The 23,819-nt window shown below is 40.5% G+C and overlaps 1 protein-coding gene across 13 annotated transcripts in view; it reads right to left on the bottom strand.

The window, feature by feature from the left end:
- Positions 1–23,819, bottom strand: part of cadps2 (Ca++-dependent secretion activator 2) — a 669,949-nt gene that overhangs the window by 290,941 nt on the left and 355,189 nt on the right. For all 13 annotated transcript variants that reach the window (XM_073059126.1, XM_073059121.1, XM_073059123.1 and 10 more), the window contains exon 8: positions 19,646–19,785. In XM_073059126.1, coding sequence (XP_072915227.1) covers positions 19,646–19,785 — 140 coding nt within the window. The remainder of the gene's footprint in view (positions 1–19,645; positions 19,786–23,819) is intronic.

Here is a 23,819-nt window from a genome sequence, read left to right as displayed (position 1 = left end):
ATTTCAACATAACATCCTAACAACTGTAGTCAATACCTTGATTTATGAAGGCCAATGTGCCAAAAGCTGTCTTTATCACACTATCTACCTGTGATGCCATTTTCAATGAATTATGGATCTGTATTCCCAGATCCTCTGTTGTATTGGACTTCTCTGTGCTTTACCACTCACTGTGCAAGACCTATCCTAGTTGGTCCTCCGAAAGTGCAATACCTCACGCTTGTTTGCATTGAAATCCAGCTGCCATTTTTCAGCTTATATTACTATCTACTCCAGATCCTGCTGCAAGCTTTGATAATTCTCTTCACTATACCCCCAATCTTGGCATAAACTGCAAATTTGCTGATCCAGTTTGCCACATTATCAGCCAGATTGTTGATATAGATGAGAAACAACAACAGACCCAGCCCCACTAGTCACAGGCCTCCATTCAGATATGCTACCATCTACAACCACTCTCTGGCCTCTTCCCCAAAGCCCAATTCTAATTCAATTAACGACCTCATCTTGAATGTTAAACATATGCATCTTCTTGACCAACCTCCCATACTGGGCCTTGTGAAAAGTCTTGCTGAAGTCCATGCAGACAACATCCACAACCTTGGCTTCATCACCCTTCTTTAAAAATGGAACAACATTAGTCATCCTCCAATCCTCCAGCACCTCTCCCATGGCTAAAGATATTTTAAATATCTCTGCTAAGGCCCCTGCAATTTCTGCAGTACTCTCTCACAAGGTCCAAGGAAACACAATGTCAGGTGCTGGGGATTTATCCACCCTAATTTGCCTCAAGACAGCAAACACCTTCTCCTCTGTATTGTGTATAGGGGTCCATGACCTCACTGCTGCATTGCCTCACATCTATTGACTCTGCATCCATTTCCTGAGTAAAATCCACTTAAGATCTACCCCAACTCTTCTGGCTCTGTGCATACATTACCACTCTGATCTTCTAGAAGACCAATTTTGTCCCTTGCTATCCTTTTCCTTTCAATATTTCTGTTGAAGCCCTTCAGATTCTCCATCATCTTATCTGCTGGAGTAATCTGATGTCTTCTTTTAAACCCTTGTTATTTCCTTCTTTAATATTCTCTTGCATTTCTTATACTCAACTGCCTCATTTGTTCCTGCATGTCTATGCCTGTTATACACACCCTTCTTTTTCTTTACCAGGGCCACAACGGTTCCTGAAAACCAAAGTTCACTAAACTTTCTATCCTTGCCTTTTATTCAGACAGGCACGTACAAAATTTGTACTCTCAAAATTTCACTTTTGATGGCCTCCCACTTACCCAGTAAACATTTGCCAGAAAACAAGCTATCCAATCCACATTTGCCAGATCCTTTCTGATACCACCAAAATTGGCTTTAAATATTCTTCTGTTGTGTGCCCTCATTCCTTAATAGGAGATCTAGTATCTTACTTTCTCTAGGTGGGTCTTCTATCTACTGATTAAGAAAGCTTTCCTGAACACATTTGACAAACTCTTTCCCATTCAGCCCTTTTACAACATGGGAGATCCAGTCAATACATGGAAAGTTAAAATCACCTGCTATCAAAGCCTTATGTTTCATGCAACAGTCTGTGATCCCTCGAAAGTTTACTCCTCTAAATCTTGTGGATTGTCAGGTGGTCTATAATATAACCCATTGATGTGACCGCACCTTTCTTATTCCTCAATTCTACCCATAAAATCTTACTAAATGAACCCACCAGTCTATCCTGATTGAGCACCGTTGTGACGTTTTCTCTGAGTAGTAATTACACCCCTCTCCTTTTAATCACTCCCACACTATCACAATTAAAACAACAGAACCCGGAACACTGAGCTGCCCGCCCTGCTCCTCCTGCAAACAAGTCTCACTGATGGCTACAATTTTATAATTCCATGTGCTGATCCATGTCCTAAGCTTGTCCACTTTTTCTACAACACTCCTTGCATTGAAATTTATGCAGCTCAGAACATTAGTCCCTCCATGCTCAACATTTTGATTTCTTGACCCTGTGTGTAGCTTAACAACATCTTTCTTCACAACCGCTCCACTACCTGTTCTGGCGCTCCGGTTCCCATCCCCTGCAACTCTACTTTAAACTCTGCTCTGTAGCACTACCAAACCTTCCTGTTAGGATATTAGTCCCACTCCTGTACAGGTGCAAACAGTCCCTTCTGTACAGATCCCATCTTCCCTGGAAGAAAGACTAATGCTCCAAAAATGTGAAGCCCTCCCTTGTGCACCACTTCCTTAGCCATGCATTAAACCATGGAATCTCCCTATTTCTGGTCTCATCAGCATGTGGCATGGGTAGCAATCTTGAGATCACAAGCCTGGAGGTCCTGTCCTTTAACATAGTACCTAAGTCCCTGAACTCACTTTGCTGAACCTCGTTACACTACCTTTCTATGTTATTGGTACCTGCATGGACCACAGCCTCTGGCTGCTCACCCTCCCACTTAAGAATGCTGAGGACTTGATCCGAGATGTTCCTAGCCCTGGCACCCAGGAATCTTGTTCTTGTCCACAGAACCTCCCTTCTGTCCCCTTAACCAATGAATACTCAATCACTACAGCTCACCTCTTCTTCCACCCCACCCCCACCTTCCTTTCTGAGTGTCAGAGTCAGACTTAGTACCAGAGCCCTGACTACTGTTGCTTTCCCTTGTGAGGTCATTCTCCCCAACAGTAAACAAAGTGGTATGCCTATTTGGGAACTGCCACAGGGGTACTCTGAACTGGCTGCCTATCCCCATTCACCCTCCTGACAGTCACCCAGTTACCTATGTGTGTCCTGCACCTTGGGTGTAACTACAACCCTCTATGTTCTGTCTATCAACCCCTCAGCTTCCCGGATGCTCCTTAACACGGTCTGTTAGAAGCTGTAGCTGGATTCACTTCTTGCTTGTAGTCATCAGGGACACTAGAGGTCTCCCTAACTTCCCACATACCACAAGAGGAGCATTCCAGTATCTTGTCTGACATCCCACTGCTCTACATGTGCAAAAAGAAATAAAGAAGGAATAAAAAAAAATAAAAACGTCTTTGAACAGTGCTTAATTATGCACAATCCAATGTCTCGTTAGGACTGTAGCACGCAAAATATGCTGACTGCCCCGCTCGCTTCTTTTAAACTCTCTCTCCCTCCAAAAATCCAGTTTCTCCTCAGGACTGTGGTGTGCAAAAATGGGATAGAATTCCTCTTGTCCTACCTACCACCCGATGAGCCTCTGCATCTAAAGTTCAAATGTTCAAGGTAAAATTTATTATCAGAGCAGATACATGACACCACATACAGCCTGAGATTCTTCTTCTTGTGGGCTTACTCAGCTAATCAATAGAACAGTAACTGTAAACAGGATCAATAAACAACAAACTACAAATACAAATATAAATAAATAGCAATAAATAACATGCATGAAATAACAAGATAAAGAGCCCTCAGAGTAAGATCATCGGTTGTGGGAACACCAGATGAATGAGTGTAGCTATCCTCTTTTGTTCAAAAGCCTGATGGTTGAGGGGTAGTAACTGTTCTTGGACCTGGTGGTGTGAATCCGGAGGCACTTGTACCTTCTACCTGATGGCAGCAGGGAGAAAAAAGCATGGCCTGGGTAGTGAGGATCTTTTTAATGATGGATGCTGATTTTCTATGACAACATTTCATATAGATGTGCTGAATGGTTGGGAGGGCTTTATCTGTGATGTACTGGGCCCATTGATGTTCCTATACCAGGCCAAACTGCATCCAGTCAATGCATTTTCCACCACAAACCTACAGAAGTTTGTCAAGGTTTTTGATAACATGCCAGATCTCCACAGCCACCTACCGAAGTAAATACATTGTTGTGCTTTCTTTGCAATTACATTTATATGATGAGTCCAGGACATGTCCTCTGAGATACTGATACCTAGTAGTTAAAATTACTGACCCTCTCCACTTCTGCTTCTCCAATGAGTTTTGGCTCATGGATCTCAGTTTCCCTCTCCTGAAGTCTGCAGTCAGTTCCTTGGTTTTGCTGAGATTAAGTGAGAGGTTGTTGTTATGACACCCCTCAGCCAAATTTTCTAATTCCCTCCTGTATCCTGATTCATTACCAACTTTGGCATGGTCCATAACAGTGGTGCCATCAGCAAACATGAGGATGGTATTGGAGCTGTACTTAGCCACACAGTTATAGGTGTAAAGTGAGTAGAGCAAGGGGTAAGCACACATCCTTGTGGTGCACCTGTGCTGGTGGAGTGTGTGGACGAGATGTTTTTGCCAAGCCGAACTGACTGGGGACTGTAAATGAGGTAATCTCGGATCCAGTTGAACAAGGGCGTGTTGAAGCCCAGGTCTTGGAGTTTACTAATTAGTTTTGAGGTGATGAAGGTATGAAACGTTGAGCTGTAATCGCTAAAGACCATACTGATGTATGCATCTTTGGTGTCCAGGTGTTCAGGGTTGTGTGAAGAGCCAATGAGATAGCATCTGCTGTAGAGCTGTTGCTTCAGTGGGCAAATTGGTATTGATCCAAGTCACCACTCAGACAGGAGCTGATTTATCACAACACCAGCATTTCAAACACCTCATCACTGTGGATGTAAGTGCCACTGGGCAATAGTTATTGAGGCTGGTTACCACGTTCATCTTGGGCACTTGGATGACTGAAGCCTGCTTGAAGCACATGGGTACCACACACTACCGAAGTAAGAGGCTGAAGATAGCAGTGAACATCTAGCCCATATTTTCCGCAACTTTCACCATCTTCAATGGGATCTTACTGCCAAACACATCTTTACCTACCCCAAACTCTTCACTTACTGCGGGGTTGCTCTCTCCATGATTCCCTTGTCCATTCATCCCTCCCTACTAAACTCCAACCTGGCACCTAACCCTGCAAGTGGAAGAAGTCCTACACCTGCTCATCCTCCTCCTCCCTCACTTTCATTTAGGGCCCCAACAGTACTTCTAGGTGAGGCAACACTTCACCTGCAAATCTGTTGGGGTTGTATACAGTATCTGGTGCTCATGATATGGTCTCCTCTACATTGGTGAGACCCAATGTAATTTGGAGGACTGCTCTGGCAAGTATGTTTGCTCTTCCCATAACAAGCAGCATTTCCTGCTGGGCAACCCTTTTAATTCGTATCCCCATTTCCTTTCTGAAATGTTGGCCTCTTCTGTCACTATAAGGTCACTCTGAGGTTGGAGGAGCAAAACCTCATATTCCATCTGGGTAGCCTTTTTACCTGATGGCATGAACGTCAATTTCTCTAAATTCCTGTAATTTTTCCCCGCCCCTTCCCCCTTTTTCCACCCCCATCTTTGGCTTCCCTCTTACCTCTCCTCTTCTCCTCATCTGCCTTTCACCTCACCCTGGTGCCCCTCCTCCTTCCCTTTCTCCCATGGTCGCCTCGCCTCTTCTATCAGATTCCTTCATCTTCAGTCCTTTACATTTTCCATCTATCACTTTCCTGCTTCTCATTTCATTCCTTCTTCCTCACCCACTTGGCTTCACCTATCTCCTTCTAGCTTGTATGCCATTTTCACCCCTCCTTCTTCTTATAAATGTTAACTGTTTATTTCTTTCCATAGATGCCGTCTGACATGATAATTTCCAATAAACACCATCATGTAGTTAAGAAAGGCCAGTTCACTAAAATGGATTGAAAATTACTCGAGGGGTAGTAATGAAAAATATTTAAAAATATATTTCATAAACCACAGCAATTATGTATTCCACTGACAAGCTTAAACTCCATGGGGTGAATTGTACATCTGTGATTAGCTTAGCAAATGAACAATTGCATTAGATCAAAAGAAAATATTGTAAAGGTTTTTCTATGCTCTTCATATTTCAGAATCTGGGGATGACTGGGAAGAGCAGCATTTATTATTTGTGTCTAACTGTCCTCAAGATGGTGGTGGCAAGTTGCTGCAGCCACCCTGGTGAAGATATTCCCATAATGCTTTGGATAAGGAGTTCCAGGATTCAGACTTGGTGACCATGTAATATCCCGTTTTCCTGCATCAATTCCATATTCTTCTTTGCCATGCTCATTTAAGTATCTGTCTTAAATGTTGTTACTGGTTCTGTCTTCACTTTTTCTTCTGGCATCTCATTCCAGATACGAAATACTCTGTGAAGATTTTACCTTTCAGATCTCCTATAAACCTTATCTCTCTCACCTTAAGCCTATGCCCTCTAGTTTTAAATGCCTCTACCATTGGAAAAGTGATTAGCTATCTAACCTATCATTATCTAATCTATAATGTCGCCTAACCTCACCTAATTGTATGTACCGCCTTCTCGTTGGGTAAAAAAAAAACTCTGAGCCTATTCAATCGTTCTTGATGACACAAGCTCTCATACTTCCTCTGTGGATCTACTAGAATGAAACCAAACTGATGGCCTGCATCTGGAATTCCACAAAGGCAGCTGTTGACAGTGTTCTTTGTAGCTTTCCAAAATTCACTAGATTTTCAAGGGATCTCAGAGGACTGGAAAGCAGCAAAATTAACACCACTCTTTTAAAGAAAGTGAGAAAGCTGGGATCTACAAGCCAGTTAGCAGGTGCAACAAAATATTCCCTTCTATTGGTGCTGACTGACCTGCCGAGTTCCTTCAGTATTTTGTGTTGCTCTATATAAACTTCAATCTATTTTCAATGCTCTGTCTAACATTGTTGGTCTCTCAATGACCTAGAAAGTTTTATCATAAAAAATAATCCTTCAATTTTCATAAATTCAACACGATAATGTTAACCTTTACTGAAGAAACTACTTAATTTTGAATTATCATGGTCTATCTGAATAGATTTAAGTTTTGTTATTCATGCTGTCAATAAACCCTGCTAAGTAATTTGCACACTTAATATTTCAGTTTTTGCAAGAGCCTGAAATAAATAAATGGAAGATACTTCCCAACTTTAAAGTGCGGCTCTCATTTCAGTGACTTTATGAAAAGAATGAACTAATTTATTCAATAACTCATGTGTATGTTGATACAAAGTTAAGACAAGATATTTCACTGAATATTTTTACCATCAACTTAGTCAATACTTTTGCCATACTTAGTCAATTCCTTGGTGAGGAGTTTAGGTGAAAGGTTGAGGATTTGTCTATTATTCTTTGGTATATACATTAATTGGCCACTTTATTAGGTACACCTATACATCTGCTCATTAATACAAATATTTAATCAGCCAATGAAATGGCAGCAACTCAATGCATGAAAGGTGCTGACATTCTCAAGAGGTTCATTTGTTGTTCAGGGCAAACATTAGAATGAGAAAGACATGTGATCTAAGTGACTTTGACAATGGAACGATTGTTAGTGCCAGATGGGGTGGTTTGAGCATCTCAGAAACTGTTGATTTCCTGGGATTTTCACATACAACGATCTCTAGAGTTTACAGAGAATTGTTGAAAAACAAAAGAAAAACATTCAGTAAGTGGCAGGTCTGTGGACAAAAATGTCTTGTTCATGGGAAAGGTTGAGGAGGATGGCTAGACTGGTTCAAGCTGACAAGAAGGTGACAGTAACTCGAGTAACCACACGCTACAACAGTGGTGTGCAGAAGAACATCTCTGAATGAACAACACATGGAACATTGAAGTGGATGAGTACAGCAGCAGAAGATCATGAACATACACTCAGTGACCACTTTATTAGTTACAGGGGGTACTTAATAAAGTGGCTACTGTTATATCTTTCTCACAGTACTGATTCCAGTGTTTAAAAAAAACAGTAAGATCAACCCCATTGTAGCCCTGAGAGTTTATCTGTAACCTGATCCCATAATTGCCACTCAATCTTTGCCATTGTGAACACTAATGAAACGATTCATGACTTTAATGTTTGATGGACACAGAAACGGGAAGTGTTCTTACAGTATAGATTTGGTTTGGCTCCAGATATCTCATTAAATCCCTAGTGAGCACTCATTCTTATGAATTACAGCCTTCAAGAACAAAGTAGAGACCTTTTTGCAATCCTTAAGAGATTACATTATGATGTTTGTCATTCTGCATCATCTAGTATTTAATGTAATATGCTGCATGGCTCAAATCAGGACAATGAGGGGAAATCTCATAGAAATATTATGAATGTTAAAAGGCCTGATTAGATATGGCAAAGTTATTTTCCATGGTAGGGGAGTCTAGGACAAAAGGGCATGACTTCAGGATTGAAGGGCATCCATATAGAACAGAGATGCAAAGAAATTACTTTAGTTGAAAGGTGGTAAATCTGTGGAATTTGTTGCCATGAGCGTCTGTGGAGGCCAAGACATTGGGTGTATTTAACACAGAGATAGATAAGTTGTTGATTATCCAGGGCATCAAAGGGTATGAGGAGAAGGCAGGGGAATGGGGATGACTGAAAGAATTGGATCAGCCCATGATTGAATAGAAGAGCAGACTCAATGGGCCAAATGGTCTACTTCTGCTCCTATATCTTATGGCCTTAATCTCAAGAGCTTGTCTCTTACTTTCATTAATAGCAATCATATAAGGAAGAAAAGTGACCCAACTCACTCACTGCAATATTCCAGGGATTGTTGTCAATTTATCAATTTTTGTATAGCTACATTTTATTTAAGCTCTTGAGAGGATAGCTGAATTGTACTGAATTGGAGGTCAGCTACTAATTCCAGTGTTAAGAACACCCTGAACCATCTTTAAATGTCCACATTAATCTACTAAATATCCTAGAAGTGTTACTGATAAAATTCAAGACTGATTATTTTCAAAATTGGTATCAAAAGTTCCATCAACAATAAGCAAAGATCAATGGTTGTCAGGAAGCCATGTGGATGGGTTTGGAGAAAATGATGAATTGAACAATGATGGAGAATGTCTAACCATCACAAAACCGTGATCAAAAACTTCTTCCAAATGACCTTCCAAGTCGTAGTTCTGTTTTGGCAAAAAATCTCAACCCATGTTCTGGACTAACATATAGGTCCCATCCATAACCATCAAAGTTCCTATCTTCCAATAACAGCTCCCTTTATTAATTTCTTTTATTTAGCGATACCGCACAGAATAGGATCTTCCGGCCCAATGAGCCGCATAGCCCAGCAACCCACTGACTTAATCGTAGCTTAATCACAGGAAAATTTACATTGACCATTTAGCCTATTAATCGGTATGTCTTTGGAGTGTAGGATGAAACTGGAGCACCCAGAAGAAACCCATGCACTCACAGGAAGGAATGTGCAAACTTCTTACAGAGTACACTGCAGCTACAATAGCATTTGCACTAACTGCTACTCTATGATGATGCCCCAAGCACTTAAAAAATTCTTACACCAGCACATTTGTCAAATTTGTTGCATTTAACAAAAAGTATTGTAAGAGTCAATTTGGCAGTGATTCTGAAGGTATAATAAATTTTGACTGTTTCAATTTCTTTGTATTCAGTGTACAATTTCATAATGGCTTTTTAAGATGCAGATGGCAGCAGTGAAATCTGGCTAGCTGTTGGGCAATTGCTTGTGTGAAGATGATTGTGGCTCTGCATAGCTCAAATACCATCTATAAATTTGCTGACGATACAACCATTGTTGGTAGAATCTCAGTTGGTGAAGAGAGGGCATACAGCAGCAAGATATGCCAGCAAGTGGAGTGGTGTCGCAGCAACAACCTGGCACTCAACGTCAGTAAGTCGAAAGAGCTGATTGTAGACCTCAGGAAGGGTAAGACGAAGGAGCACATACCAATCCTCATAGAGGGGTCAGAAGTGGAGAGAGTGAGCAGCTTCAAGTTCCTGGGTGTCAAGATCTCTGAGGATCTAACCTATTCCCAACATATCAATGCAGTTATAAAGAAGGCAAGACAGTGGCTGTAATTCAATACCAATTTAAAAAGATTTGGTATGTCAATAAAAACATTCATAAAGTTCTATCGATGTACTGTGGAGAGCATTCTAACAGGCTGCATTACTGTCTGTTATGGGGGGGGGGGGGTGCAATTGCACAGGACCAGAAGAAGTGGCAGATGGTTGTAAATTTAGTCTGCTTCATCTTGGGTAGTAGCCTACAATGTACCCAGTACATCTTCAAGGAGCGGTGTCTCAGAAAGGCAGTGTCCATTATTAAGGATCTCCAACACCCAGGACATGCCTTTTTCTCACTGTTACCATCAGGTAGGTAACTTTGATAGTGGAAATTTTGGTACATTCTTAGGGCCTTATTTATATTATATTTCTCACTCTTAACAGAGTAGATGGAAAGATTGTAGAAGTGTTCTGGGAACATTGTGCATTACAGAGCTTGCATGACTTTCTACCTATTCACATTAATGGATCACAAGTGGGTCGATGCTCTGCCTCATTTTCCTCTCAACACTCCAACCAGATGATTTACACCCAAGTAAACTCAACCATGCAATAACAAGCAGTGTACTGGTGCACAATGAGTAGTGAAGTTTATAGTTCCACTTCTCAATACGCATTAGACTTGTGTCTGCGATTTCCGAGTCTGTTTGTGTCCATGGGTCCCCAGTAGATTTGCACTTAAGAATACTGAAGCTATCCCAAAAATTTCAAATATTCTCAGTTGCCTATTAACCAAATATTTCTACCTGCATAATATCCAAATGGTTTCACACCATTGTGGTTATATCAGAATCATACACATGATGACCAAATTGATCCACGCCCCGATAACCCAACAAATTTAAGTCTATGATACTTCTACTTGCTGTGCTCTCATTCCTGCATAATTTGTATCTAGGAAAGAGACAAATTAAAGTAATTCATTACAGACTGGTACAGCTTCCAACATCAACCATTTGCTGCATGTTGTCAGAGTATTCTGAAAATAGATCACAAGTGACGAAAGTCAGTGGCACTGAAAAAAATGGTGATAGTAAAATGTGATGATGCAAAATTATCAAGAGCAATGTAGGCTATCATTTAAGAGGATTTAATATGAACTAGTACGGTTTCTTCTTTCTGCAGTGCTTAATCTTTCTTTGAGTCAGATTTCCAAGTCATTTTCAGTTTAAAAATCACTCACGTCATAACAGAGTTAATGGTTGTGGGAGGAAGAAGGGAAAACACATGCTTACTTATTGTATTTGGAATATTCTCAAAGTGGTGCACACAATCACCATCATTATTTTCCTTTTCATACAAATACAGTATAATCTAAGACAACAATTTGTATTTATACACTTAACATAGCATGTGGCAGCATAGACTATCAGTAAACTAAATTGAACTCAAAGCAGGTAGGAGATATTAGCGAAGAGTGTGTGGAGAATTAAGTGATTAGGATTAGTGTACATGTGTGGTTATCATTCAGTGAGGATTCAGTGGCTTGAAAGGTCTGTTTCTGCGCTGTATCTCTCTAAATGTAAATATGTGTAGATGAACACCCAGAATTTAAATCCTTGGCAACTGAATATGTGGCTGCCATTGGTGGAAGGATTGAAATCAAAAGGCTAACCTCAGAGCACCACAGCTGTTGTGGAGAATTATAAAATGAGAAAACATGGCACAGAAGAGCATGGAAAGATGGGAGGGGTGTGGAGATGACAGGATCGTAAAACTAAGAATTCAGTTTTGAAATTAAGGCATTGACTGACTGTGAGTCAAAGTAGACCAATAGACATAACAAGGTTTTCTGAATGGGGACCATATTTTCTGAGTTTGGTTTGTGTCCATGAGTTAAATGATGGCAAGTTCCTTTTCCTGCTGTTCAATATATTTCAATGGGAGCTGGATGCTACTGATTTCCTTTAAGGCCTTGACAAAATGAAAATTAATCAAGTTGTTGAGAAGGTCACTAATTTGACCTTATTCAATGCTTCATATCTAAGGAAGTAGATTGTGGTTCTATTTCTGAACAAAATACTTCATGATTTTATTGAAATTCACATCTGGGGGAACTTCAACGAACTTCTACAGATGTGTGTTGGAGAGTATACTGACATGATTGCATCACGGCCTGGTCGGAAAGCAGCAATGCCCTTGAACAGAAAAGCCTATAAAAAGTAACAGATACAGCCCAGTCTACATTGGTAAAATCCTCCCCAACATTGAGCACATCTGCAAGGAGTGCTGTCGCAGGAAAGCAGCATCCATCATCAGGTATCTCACCACCCAGGCCATGCTCTCTTCTCACAGTAAGAGATACAGGAGCCTCAGGACCCATACCACTAGGTTCAGGAATAGTTACTACCCCTCAACCATCAGGCTCTTGAACCAGAGGGGATAACTTCATTCAACATCACTCATGCCATCACTGAATTGTTCCACAATGTATGGACTTACTTTCAAGGACTGTCGTGTTCTTGATATTTAGAGCTTATTGATTTTTTGTTACTATTTTGTTTTTTGTTTAATTTTTGTATGACACTGTTACAAACCTTTTATTTTTTTGTTTACACAATTTGTCTTCTTTTGCACATTGGTTGTTTGTCTGTCTTATTGTGTGTGATTCTTCATTGATCCTATTGTGTTACTTTGTATTTCCTGAGAATGCCCACAAGAACAAGAATCTCAGAGTAGTACATGGTAACATATATGTACTTTGATAATAAATTTACATTCAACTTTGCATAGCAACTGTAGATAGATAGATAGATAGATAGATACTTTATTCATCCCCATGGGGAAATTCAACTTTTTTTCCAATGTCCCATACACTTGTTGTAGCAAAACTAATTACACATCAAGCGACCAAGTGTGTCACCTATGTTTATAACTCTAAAAGGAAGGACATCTCCAACGACCTTCTGACGTTCCCAAAGAGCAATGTTGAGAAGTGAAGCTTTACTGCTCTTTTGCTGTCTGAGACTCTGCACCTTAGCTTCCACTAGACCCAGAGCTCTATCGAGAAGAGGACAGAAAGTGCTACTGTACGGCAAAACCCCTCTAAACTTTACTCTATGTACCTCACTAAAATATTCAATCATGAATAATCTGTCCAAGTGTTCCATTAGTAACTACATAATAATCAAGAAACTCCAACTGCAGTGTTGCACCTAATATGGCTCATAATAAGTATTATTAGAATAGATACAAAGCTGTGTTTAACTTGGTGTCTAGGAAACTCAATATTATGATATAGGAGAAATCTAGTAAAGCAAGAAACACAGGGCATTGCACAGTTCCTTAACAAAGGCTTTTAAAATTGCTGTATGCCATAGTATTTTAGAGATACAGCATCAGTTCCTTTTAGTTCATAGTCAAATAAGCACTAGGTTGTTTATATTAGTTATATTGTGACAATCTTTTGATAAACTTATCTCCCTATAATATAGCCCTGAGTATTACTACAGTTTCAAGATGCCCTTTCAACATGCAACGATTCCAATTTTGATATCAAAATTGCTCAAACTTAATTCATTTGATAAAGCATTTAAAAGCATGATCTTCCCCAGACCACAGCACAGAATAAGTTAATATTCTTGCCTGATGTACCGTCTTAAATTATTTGCTCAGTTCAAATACTGTGCTCAAAACTAAAGATATTAGAGATCGTTATCAAATATCTTTGTAATCTAATATATGTTATCACTAAATAACAAAAGAGAGAAAAAAAACACAAATAGCTTTAGAATTACAATGTGCTAGGAACATTAAGTAGCACAAGATTGACAAATTAGGAAAAATAAGTAGCACAGAACTGACAAATGAAGCCATCATGCTGATGCTTGATGCACGAATCAACGTTTTGCTCAACTCATCAGTTAATTCCATGCAGTCCTTTCTGTCTCAGTGGAAACAAGATCCGTAGCTGGACTAAAAGACTAATCAGTTTACTGACTGTGCTTCCACCGAGCATCTGGCAATATTAAGCTGTTAATCAACACACAAAAGGATAGCCTAATAGACATTTCCCACAGCACAAAAGGGGCTGCATTATTTCAATAATTATAACATAGATATCACTTATATTAATAATTAACTAAAACTAAGTTAATTTTACTATTTAGAAACATATAAAGAAATAATTTTTGTTAAACCATTTTAAAACTCAATTACAATAAGTTTAATAACTTAAAACATTTGCTCTACTCCATTCCTTCTGTCACACATATCAACATTAAACTTTGCAGTGTTGATGTTTTTGAGTGCTTTGGTTTGCACTACCGGTAGTTAATCCTCTATCAGGGGAGATCTGATACAGGTTTATAAGATTATGAGAGGCAGAGATAGATTAGACAGACAGTACCCTTTTCCCAGGATTGAAGTGTTTTACACCAGAGGGCATACATTTAAGGTGAGGGAGGGTAATTTCAAAGGAGATGCGAAGATCAAGTTTTTTTTTACTCAGAGGGGTGGGTGGCAGGAATGCACTGCCTGAGGTGGTGGTAGAGGTAGAAACATTGCTGTCTTTTAAGAGACAATTCGAATGTGAGGAAAATGGAAGGATATGGACATTGTGAACGCAGGAGAGATTAGTTTAGTCAATTTAATTAGTTCAGCACAGCATTGTGGGCCAAAGGGCCTGTTCCTTTACTATACTGTTCTATGTTATATCATGTTATCATGGTTCCTTGCAAACCAGGCATGACTTGCTGGCATTCTAGCTGCGTGGGTTCTGAGGTTAATGAGGGAAGATTTAACTCTGCTACAGACCCACCCAGGACATGAAGCATTTGAGAGGGAGAATGCTGAATAGCTAGTGTGCTCCTCCGTCCATTTAGACAAAACTTTTGCATGTCCTTTAAGTACATCAGACTCCTCAATACCCAGAGACTGGACTGACACCAACTTACTGCCCTCTACTGTGCCTATTGTCTTGTTTATTATTTATTGTAATACCTGCACTTTGTGCACTTTATGTAGTCCTGGGTAGGTCTGTAGTCTAGTGTAGTTTTTTTCTGTGTTGTTTTTACATAGTTCAGTGTAGTTTTTGTACTGTTTCATGTAGCACCATGGTCCTGAAAAACGTCTCGTTTTTAATGTGTACTGTATCAGCAGTTATGGTCGAAATGACAATAAAAAGTGACTCGACTCATTGTCATCCTGAATGATCTGCCTACACTCTGAGTGGACAAGGACCATGCTTTCCTCGAGGTCAGTGAGAACGCTGCAGTTTCACGGAGGCTTTGATGATGTGTTTAAATCCTTTTGGACTGGAGTGTCTGTTTTGTGAATCTAGTGTTGGGCAAGTGCACAATATGGTCCAACCAATGATTGACTGAGTGTAAATAGGGCTCAGCATTAGGAATGTTGGGAATGAATCTACGTCCTGAGCTTACCTGACTTTCCTATGATGCTTCTGCATTGAAATATATGCAGCTGAGGACACTAGTCACACCGTGCTCAACCTTTTGATTCCTAACTTTGTCTGAGGTCTTAACTACATCTGTTTCCACAACCCCTTCACTAACTCTTCTGTCTCTCTGGTCTCCATCTCCCTGCAACTCTTGTTTAAACCATACCATACAGCAGTAACAAATCTGCCCACTACGACATTAACTGACATTAACTGACATATCTGAACATCCTCTACATAGCACCATCCAGAGACAGAGAAGCAGTTTCAGCGACAGGTTACTATCGATGCAATGCTCCTCAGACAGGATGAAGAGGTCAATACTCCCCAATGCCATTAGGCTTTACAATTCTACCGCCAGGACTTAAGAACTTTTTAAAAGCTATTATTAATGCTTTTTGAGATAGTGATTTAGATGCATATCATATTTTTTACTGAGTTAAGTATTGTATGTAATTAGTTTTGCTATAACAAGTGTATGGGACATTGGAAAAAAAGTTGAATTTCCCCATGGGGATGAATAAAGTATCTATCTATCTATCTATCTATCATTAGTTCCCCTCCAGTTTAGGTGCAAACAGCCTCTTCCGTACAGGTCCCACCTTCCCTGGAAGAGAGTCCAATGATCCAAAAATCTGAAGTCCTTCCTCTTACAGCAACTCCTTAGCCAAGTGTTGAACTGTACAATCTTCCTGTTTCTGTCCTCATTAGCACGAGGCACAGGCAGTGATCCTGAGGTCACAGCCCTGGAGTTCCTGCCTTTCAACTTACCACTTAACTCCCTGAAATCACTTTGCAAAATCTTGTCAATCTTCCTCCCTATGTCTTGGGTACCTGCATGGACCATGAACACTGGCTGTTCACCCTCTCACTTAAGAATGCCAAGGACTGAATCCAAAATGTCCCAGATCCTGGCACCAAGGAGACAACGTACCATCTGGCAATCTCATTCACAGAGCCTCCTTTCTGTTTCACCACAGATCAGCTCTTGCCCACTTCCCTACTGAGTTGGCAGAGTCAGACTCAGTACCAGAGACCGAATGCTGTGACGTTCCTCTGTTATACCTGCTGTTGAGGGGGATGGCCACCGTGGTACTCTGCACTGGCTGCTTAAACCCTTTTCCTTTCTTAACTGTCACCCAGTTTCCTGTTTTCTGCACCTTGGGTGTAACTACCACTCACTATGTCCTACCTGTCACCCCCTCAGCCTCTCGAATGTTTCAGAGTTCATCCAGTTCCAGATCCAGTTCCTTTACGCAGATTGCTAGAAGCTGCAACTGGGTGCACTTTCTGCAGGTGTAGTCGTCAGGGTTGCTGGAGGTCTCCCTGCCTTCCCACAGCCCGCAAGAGGAGCATTTCACTATCCTGCCTTGCACCTTTACTGTTCTAACTGAGCGACTGTAAACTGTACAAGTAAAAAAAAATCTACCTATAGCTTTTATTACCTTCTCTGATTGAAGCCTTTTCTTGATGGAGCCTCGAAGAGTTGAATCCTAAAGAATCTCCAATTTAACTCTGACCACCCCAATGATGGCCGATCTGTTTGCTCTTGCCTTACTTTAATTTGTTCTTGCCAATCAATCTTGAATGCTGATTGGCTTCTGCTCAATCACAAGGTGCTGCCCTTTACTCAATCAGCGAACCTGACTGAGCTACATCTTCGCAGGCTTCCATTCTCCGATTGGGTGCTGCTCAAGGGCCCAAACTGCTGTGAGGCACTGACTTTTCTATTCAACCCGTGAACCTGACTGAGCTACACCTTCATAGGCTTACGATCAGGCAATGATCAAATTTAGAGAAATTTCCATCCTCTCCAGCAGGGGATACTGAACATGGTGTCAGAGAAGTTGGAAACAATGAAGGGTGTAAGGGAGCTGGTGAGACATATGTCAACTGTGTCCACATGAAAACTGACAGCACATTTTCTAATATTGTTGCCCAAAAGGGTCAAGAATAGATCACCTGAGGACATTATATTTAATGGGAGCAGGAGCTGTAAAATAATTAATACCATTGATACTTAAGGATAGAATCACAGAGAGAGAAGGTCAACTGAGTGTAAAATTTATCCTTGCTCTTGAGTAGTTTATTAAAATGGCTCATGAATCTTTGCCTTTGATTATAAGGCTGAAATTCAAATTCCTGCATATTCAGTGAAATCAAAATTGTGAAGGGAATATGAACCACAAACTGCAATGCGTTCCTTTTTTAGAAAATCTTCAGCTGGTAGAGCACAAACCCAGGGCTGATCAAACTAAATGATTTACACACAGGTTCTGCTGTAAATAAGAAAGCAACAGTCATATCCTTCACCCCACCCACCCCCCTGTAATGTGTCAATTGACTCATTTTATGGATTGGACAAATGACTTTTGAATTCACAACCATATACAGAAAAATAAAGGAACTGCAACACCTTCCTACAACATTTACAAGCATTAGTTCTAAACAACTAAAATATTGTTACATTAAAGATAATCTATTGATTATAATATTTGAGATTCAAAGTATATTTATTATCAAAGAGTGTATAAATTATAAAACCTTGAGATTTGTTTGCTTATAAGTAGCCACAAAGCAAGAAACCCGAAAGAACCCAATGAAAGAAAAAAGACCAACATCTGATGTGCAAGAGAAAGGTGGAAAAACACAAATTATGTAAACAATTGAAGCAACAACAACATTCCAAACAAAATTGGATCCTCAGGTCCGTACCATGGAGTAGGCCCGAAGCCTCGCTTGTCAGTTCATCATATTAGTGGTACAGAGGACAGCATTCTTCTTAGACTCAGCACCATATTCACAGATATATTTAAGACTATCTTTGAAGCTTTCATCCCACCTTTACTAATTTCAATTACCATATTCTAATCATACATCTCTGCACATTGTTGCTTATTGTTAGACACTTATGTGCTTTACATTTCTAGTGATGCCTCCTACAGTTTATATGTATTCATTAGCCCAGATAAAATCTGAACCACAATATACTACAAATTGTACCATACAGAGACTTAGAAATTACCACCTTTTAATAGTGTTAAAACAGCATTATCAGTCATCATAATTATGCCTGGGGGATGATTGGTAGGGAAGGGTGAGTGGATAAGGGAGTTGCAGAGAGACTATTTCCTGTGGAAAGTGAAGAGCGGAACAGAGGGGGCAGGTGTGCCTGGTGGCTCAATTTACAGAGAATTATGCGTTGTATGCGAAAGCTCAAAGAGCGGTAGATGACGACAAGGACTGCTATGTTGGTAATGGGGATGGGGTGGAGATAAAATGTAGAGAGATGTGCAGGAAAGGAAGGAGATATGTGTGAAGGCAGCATAGGCAGTGGTGCAGGAGAAACCCCATTTTCTGAAAAAAGGGAACATCTGACATATCCTTGAATCAAAGCCACATCATGAGAAGAGACAGAGTGGAGATGAAGTAACTGAGAAAAGAGAATAGCATCTTTGCAAGTGACAAGGTGGGAAGAGGCATAGTCAAGGTAACAGTGGGAGTCAGTACATTTGTAAAAGATATTGGTAGATAACTGGAGACAAAGAGTTCAGGGAAAGAGAAGGAAGTGCTGGAGATACACCAAGTAAATTTGAGAATGGGGTGTAAGTTGATGGTGAAATTGATAAAATTGACTAGCTCTGCCGGGCGCTGGAAGCAGCACCAAAAGTGTTTTCCAATGTAGTGGAGAAAGAGTTGTGATGTGTTACTGGTGTGGGTTTGCAACACACACTGTTCCATGGAGCCAACAAAAAGGGAGGCATAGCTAGGCCCATGCGAGGGCCCATGGCAATACCTCTGTGCTCTACAGAAAGTAGGAGGAGCTGTAAGAGATGGTGTTAAGTGGGGGGGGGGGGGTACCAGTTCTGCCAGATGGAGGAAAGGCCTGATGAAGGATCTTGGGACAAAATGTCGCCTGTTTGTTTCCCTCCACAGATGCAGCCTATGTTTCTTCACCATTTTCTCGGGCGATATAAAGTCATTAAGTGAGCAAGAGTCTTTCTTCAAATAGCAAACAAAGGAAATGCTAGTGATGTATATTTTAACTAATTTAACACAATATATCAGTGTTAAATTAATTAGAGCATGTTGGCCTTTCATTTGTTGAGTCAATACAGAGAGGTCAGGATCAAGCAGGCTCAATAGAGGATATTCCATCATTTCTAACGTTAACAGTGAGGCAGTATTTATGAAAAGAATCTTCAATGTCTCCCACTAGGTACATTGGATAATCATGTTCTGCACAACTTAAATGATTTCAAAAAAAACCCTGACTTCCTAAATCCAGTGCAACTGAATGTGATACTGTAAACTCCTGCAAATGGCAAGAACCATTTCCCTCTAATGTCCCCAGATTTCATGTGTACCAGAAACCCGCTGTCATGCTTTCCATCTGTAAAAAGTTTCATTACTACCGCAGACTTACCCACAATGCTTCATGTTAGGAGGTTTATCCATTCTTACTGCTAGCCGAATTTTCAGATCTGAATCTTGGCTATTTTTTGGAGTAACCATCTTGTGCAATTCGGGTGCCTTTGGACTATTGGAAGTCGGGTAAAGAATTACCTGAAAAACAGTGACAAGCTTCATATCAGCAGAATGATAACAGACACTCATGTCTTCAAGAAGTAAGAAGTTGAGTGCAGAACTGGAGAGTCCCCCTGCCATTCTATTCTGATCAGCCCAGCTTCTCTCAGCTGCTGTTGATAACCCCCACAGCAGATCTGACTTCAAACTACATGTTAATATTGCAGCAGCTTCCTATGATGCCCTCAGGTGTAAAAACCCGTCTCAGAAGTGAAAGGAATGTCAACTCCATGGAAGAAGATTCAAAAACATTAGCTTTATTTGTCACATGTACGTCGAATTGAAACATACAGTGAAATGTGTCATTTTGCATCAACGACTAACACGGTATGAGCATTATGTCTGCAAGTGTCACCATGTGTCCAGCACCAACACAATCACAAACTCCATACAGACAGTGGTGGCTATTGAACCCAAACTGGTGATTGCTGGCACTGTAAAGTGATTGCACTTATCACTATGCTGTCCTAGGGTCTGTGGAAGGTTATTGAAAACTGTGATAAGGCAATGTTGCTGTGTTGTTACCGAAAACCAATTGATCCATAGAAATTTGCCACTATCAAAATAAGATTTGGTGTAAAGTCAAATCAGATCAAGTTTAATTATCATTCAAACCATACATAGATACAGCTGAACGAGACAGCATTCCTCTGGGATCAAGGTGTAAAACATTCAAAATAGCAAGCAGCCATTCAAAAATGGCAAGTAACATAATTCAAAATAGCAACCAAAGAAGCATATTCACTCAAAAGGAAAACATAAATATGGTCCAAGACCCTGAGTGACAATATCCAGCAATCGATGCTATAGTCTCTTAGCAGTGTACAGATGCACACAATCCAGCCTGTCGTTTCACCCCGTCAAACATGGGAGAGGCCAGGTCCCAGCCAAGCTTGGACACCATGCTGTAAACACTTCTGTGTCTCTCACCTGGCCTGCAGCAGCAGGCAAGCCTGAGGCTTGAGGCCTATAAACGAGGCTACACAGCTCCCATGTCATCTGTCCCCCCACCAGACAAAGGTAACAGGCCTGCAGCAGCTTACATTATCACTGTCTAACAGAATCTTGCAATTGCAAGTGAAATGTCTGAGATATTTTCCCACATATACGGCACCAAATTCAATACTTCTGAGTAGCGGTCAACAACACAGCCTGCAGCCAGGTCAGCTCTTCTGAATCCAAACCGGCTCCTCCGACATACCGGCAGAATCCTCCGATTTTCCAAAGGGCTCCTCGACACCTCAGCCAACTCTCTTTCAACATCCTGGCCCTCTCTCTCTCTCTCCAAGATCCGACACCAGTCCAGCTACTCTGATCAATGAGCAGCTCACTGATGGAGTTGCACTGCGATACCTGATATTCTTGGAGTAGAATTGTCTTTGGATTGTAAAAACTAATTTTACAAAGAATAAAAGCACCTTTGGTTGGCTCCAGAGAGGAGCTGCATTTGCACACTCTGCCGTCTTACCAGAAGAGAGAGATACAGAACCAGAGGTCATGTACGTAGCCTTGGAAGGATTAAATCTGTTCTCTGGAGAAGAAACTAGTTCAGATCAACAAGATTGGAAATGAAGTAAGTACTGAATTTAGTGGAGATTACATTATCGCATAAGCATATCTGAATGATATCAAGTGATTACTTGTGTCCTAGAGAACATTATGATTGTGACCAAAGGGGTCACTATTGGCTGTCAGGTATGTGCAATCGATGAAAAGACAGAACACAAACAATGCAATTTTGTTGATTATATAAAGCTGTCTGGCAAAGTGAACTACAAAGAGATGATGTCTGCAAAGGTGGACAGATAGAGCAACAAGAAGACAACTGGTGTACAATGTGAGAAAATGGGGAGAAGAACAGGCAAGCAGTATACTTCACAATGGTAAGAAGCTTGTAAATGTTGGTATAAAGGGGATTTTCGCATGGCTAGTTCATGAGATCTGAAAGTAAATAGGTAGGAACAGCAAGCAATTAGGAAGGCAAATGGTATGTTCACCTTTACTGTAAATGCCTTGCTGTGATTTTACATAGCTTGGGTGAGACCTCATTTTAAGAAATGGATGGTCTCTTTATGAAAAGAAAGAGCTACTTAGCTTGGGTCTTAAAAAACATAGTGGCAAAGCGTGGAATGTAGAATGAAAGCAGACAATGCTGAAAATCCTCAGTAGGTCAGGTTAATTATGTGGAGAGAATTAATGCTCAGGTTGGAGACCTTCATCATAATTAGGAAAGAGAGATTTGCAGTTTGCCAAACTGTAAGGAATCAAGGGGATTAGAGACTTCTCTGGGCTGAAAATGGGATAAATTTCTAAGAATAAGGTTTCTGATTAATGAGTGAATGGGAGCTGTTTGTTTATTTATTTATTGGGTGCAGATTAGACTCTTCTAGTCCTCGAGCCACCCCACCCAGCAATTCCCCCAGTTTAAACTTAGCCTAATCATGGGACATTTTACAATGACCAATTAACCTACCAACAGGTATGTAGGTCTTTGGACTGTGGGAGGAAACCAGAGCACCCGGAAGAAACATTTGCAGTCATGGGGAGAAGGTACAAACTCATTGTCATTGGAGGGAATTGAACCCTGGTCACTAGTACCGTAAAGAGACATCTCATTTAGATTCCATTCCATTTAGATGTGGTAATCTATAGACCATATTCTGGGTGCATAAAACAAAAATTGAAAATGCTGAAAATATTCAGGTCAAGCCAGATCTGTGGGAAGAGAAAGAGTCAATAATTTGAGTTGGAGGGTCTCCTGACCTGATGAGTGTTTTCTTTTTTTTACTATAGCCAGAGTTAGACAAATTCACAAGACTGATTACTGCAATGAGGGAGTAGTCCATTAGAGAAAGTACGAGAAAGTGTTAGAATAGAAGGTGATTGCATTGAAAAATAAAAGATTAATCAAAGGTTGCAGAGAGATTATTTCCTCTGGTTAGGTCTAGGAATGAGTGATGGCAAGTTCAGTGGGAGATATGGCAATAAGGATAGTCTGAAATTGTCTTGAGTTTCTAAAGTGGCTTTTGATTAGCACTGGATAATGAATAACAAAATTATCCATTATGACTTTACATTTTCAAGCATACATAAGGACAGGTGAACTGGCTGTTAAAGTGGCTAGTCAGAGAGTGATTTAACATAGAAACAGGCCCTTTTAGTCTATTTGGTCTCTGCTGACCATTAATCACACATATTACACTAATCCCCTTTTTTATTCTCCCCACATTCCCATCATCATCCCCCTCTCCAACAGATTGTGTTCCATAACTGCACCCTAGAGGCAATTTGCAGTGGATAGTTAACCTCAAACAAGAGAAAATCTGCAGATGCTGGAAATCCAATCAACAGACACAGAATGCTGGAGGAACTCAGCAGGCAAGGCAGCATCTATGGAAAAAAGTACAGTCGGCCCGAAACATTGTCTGGCATGGCCTGCTGGGTTCCTCCAGCATTTTGTGTGTGTTGCTTGGATAATTAACCTATAGTTCACACATCTTTGAAATGTGGGAGGAAACGAGGATGGCCAGAAGAAACTCATACAGTCACACAGAGAACATGCCAACTCCACACAAACAGCATCTGAGATAAGGGTTGAAGCCAGGTCTTTGGCATTGTGAACCAGCAACTCTATTATTCTGTCATGAGAGGAGATTGCTAGATGGACAGAGAGAAAGTTTCATGGATATATTCAAATCTTTCTTGAAGAAGTGTAACATTTCTGTTGTCTTGTGGGAACCTCTGGCCCTCAGTCACTCAAATTTGAGAAGATTTGAGATGGAATTGAGAACATCGAGTTTATTCACTGGATGTTCACAAAAGCTTATGTAAGTCATAGAAACAGCAGTTCAACCTTTCAAGTAGCTCCCAACTTATCTGTTGAAGTGTCTCCTGTCCCCAAACCGACTCTTCATACAACATCAGAATCTACAGAAGTGCACTGGAAGCAAGTAACCTTCAATTCTGTGGACTGCCTAAGACCACCCATGCCAGAGCCTGCAAAAGTCTTCCAG

This window comes from Hemitrygon akajei, chromosome 10 (assembly GCF_048418815.1).
Source record: "Hemitrygon akajei chromosome 10, sHemAka1.3, whole genome shotgun sequence".
NCBI lineage: Eukaryota > Metazoa > Chordata > Chondrichthyes > Myliobatiformes > Dasyatidae > Hemitrygon > Hemitrygon akajei.
Note: the sequence above shows the minus strand (reverse complement) of the source record. Positions and strands in the feature narration are given on the sequence as shown.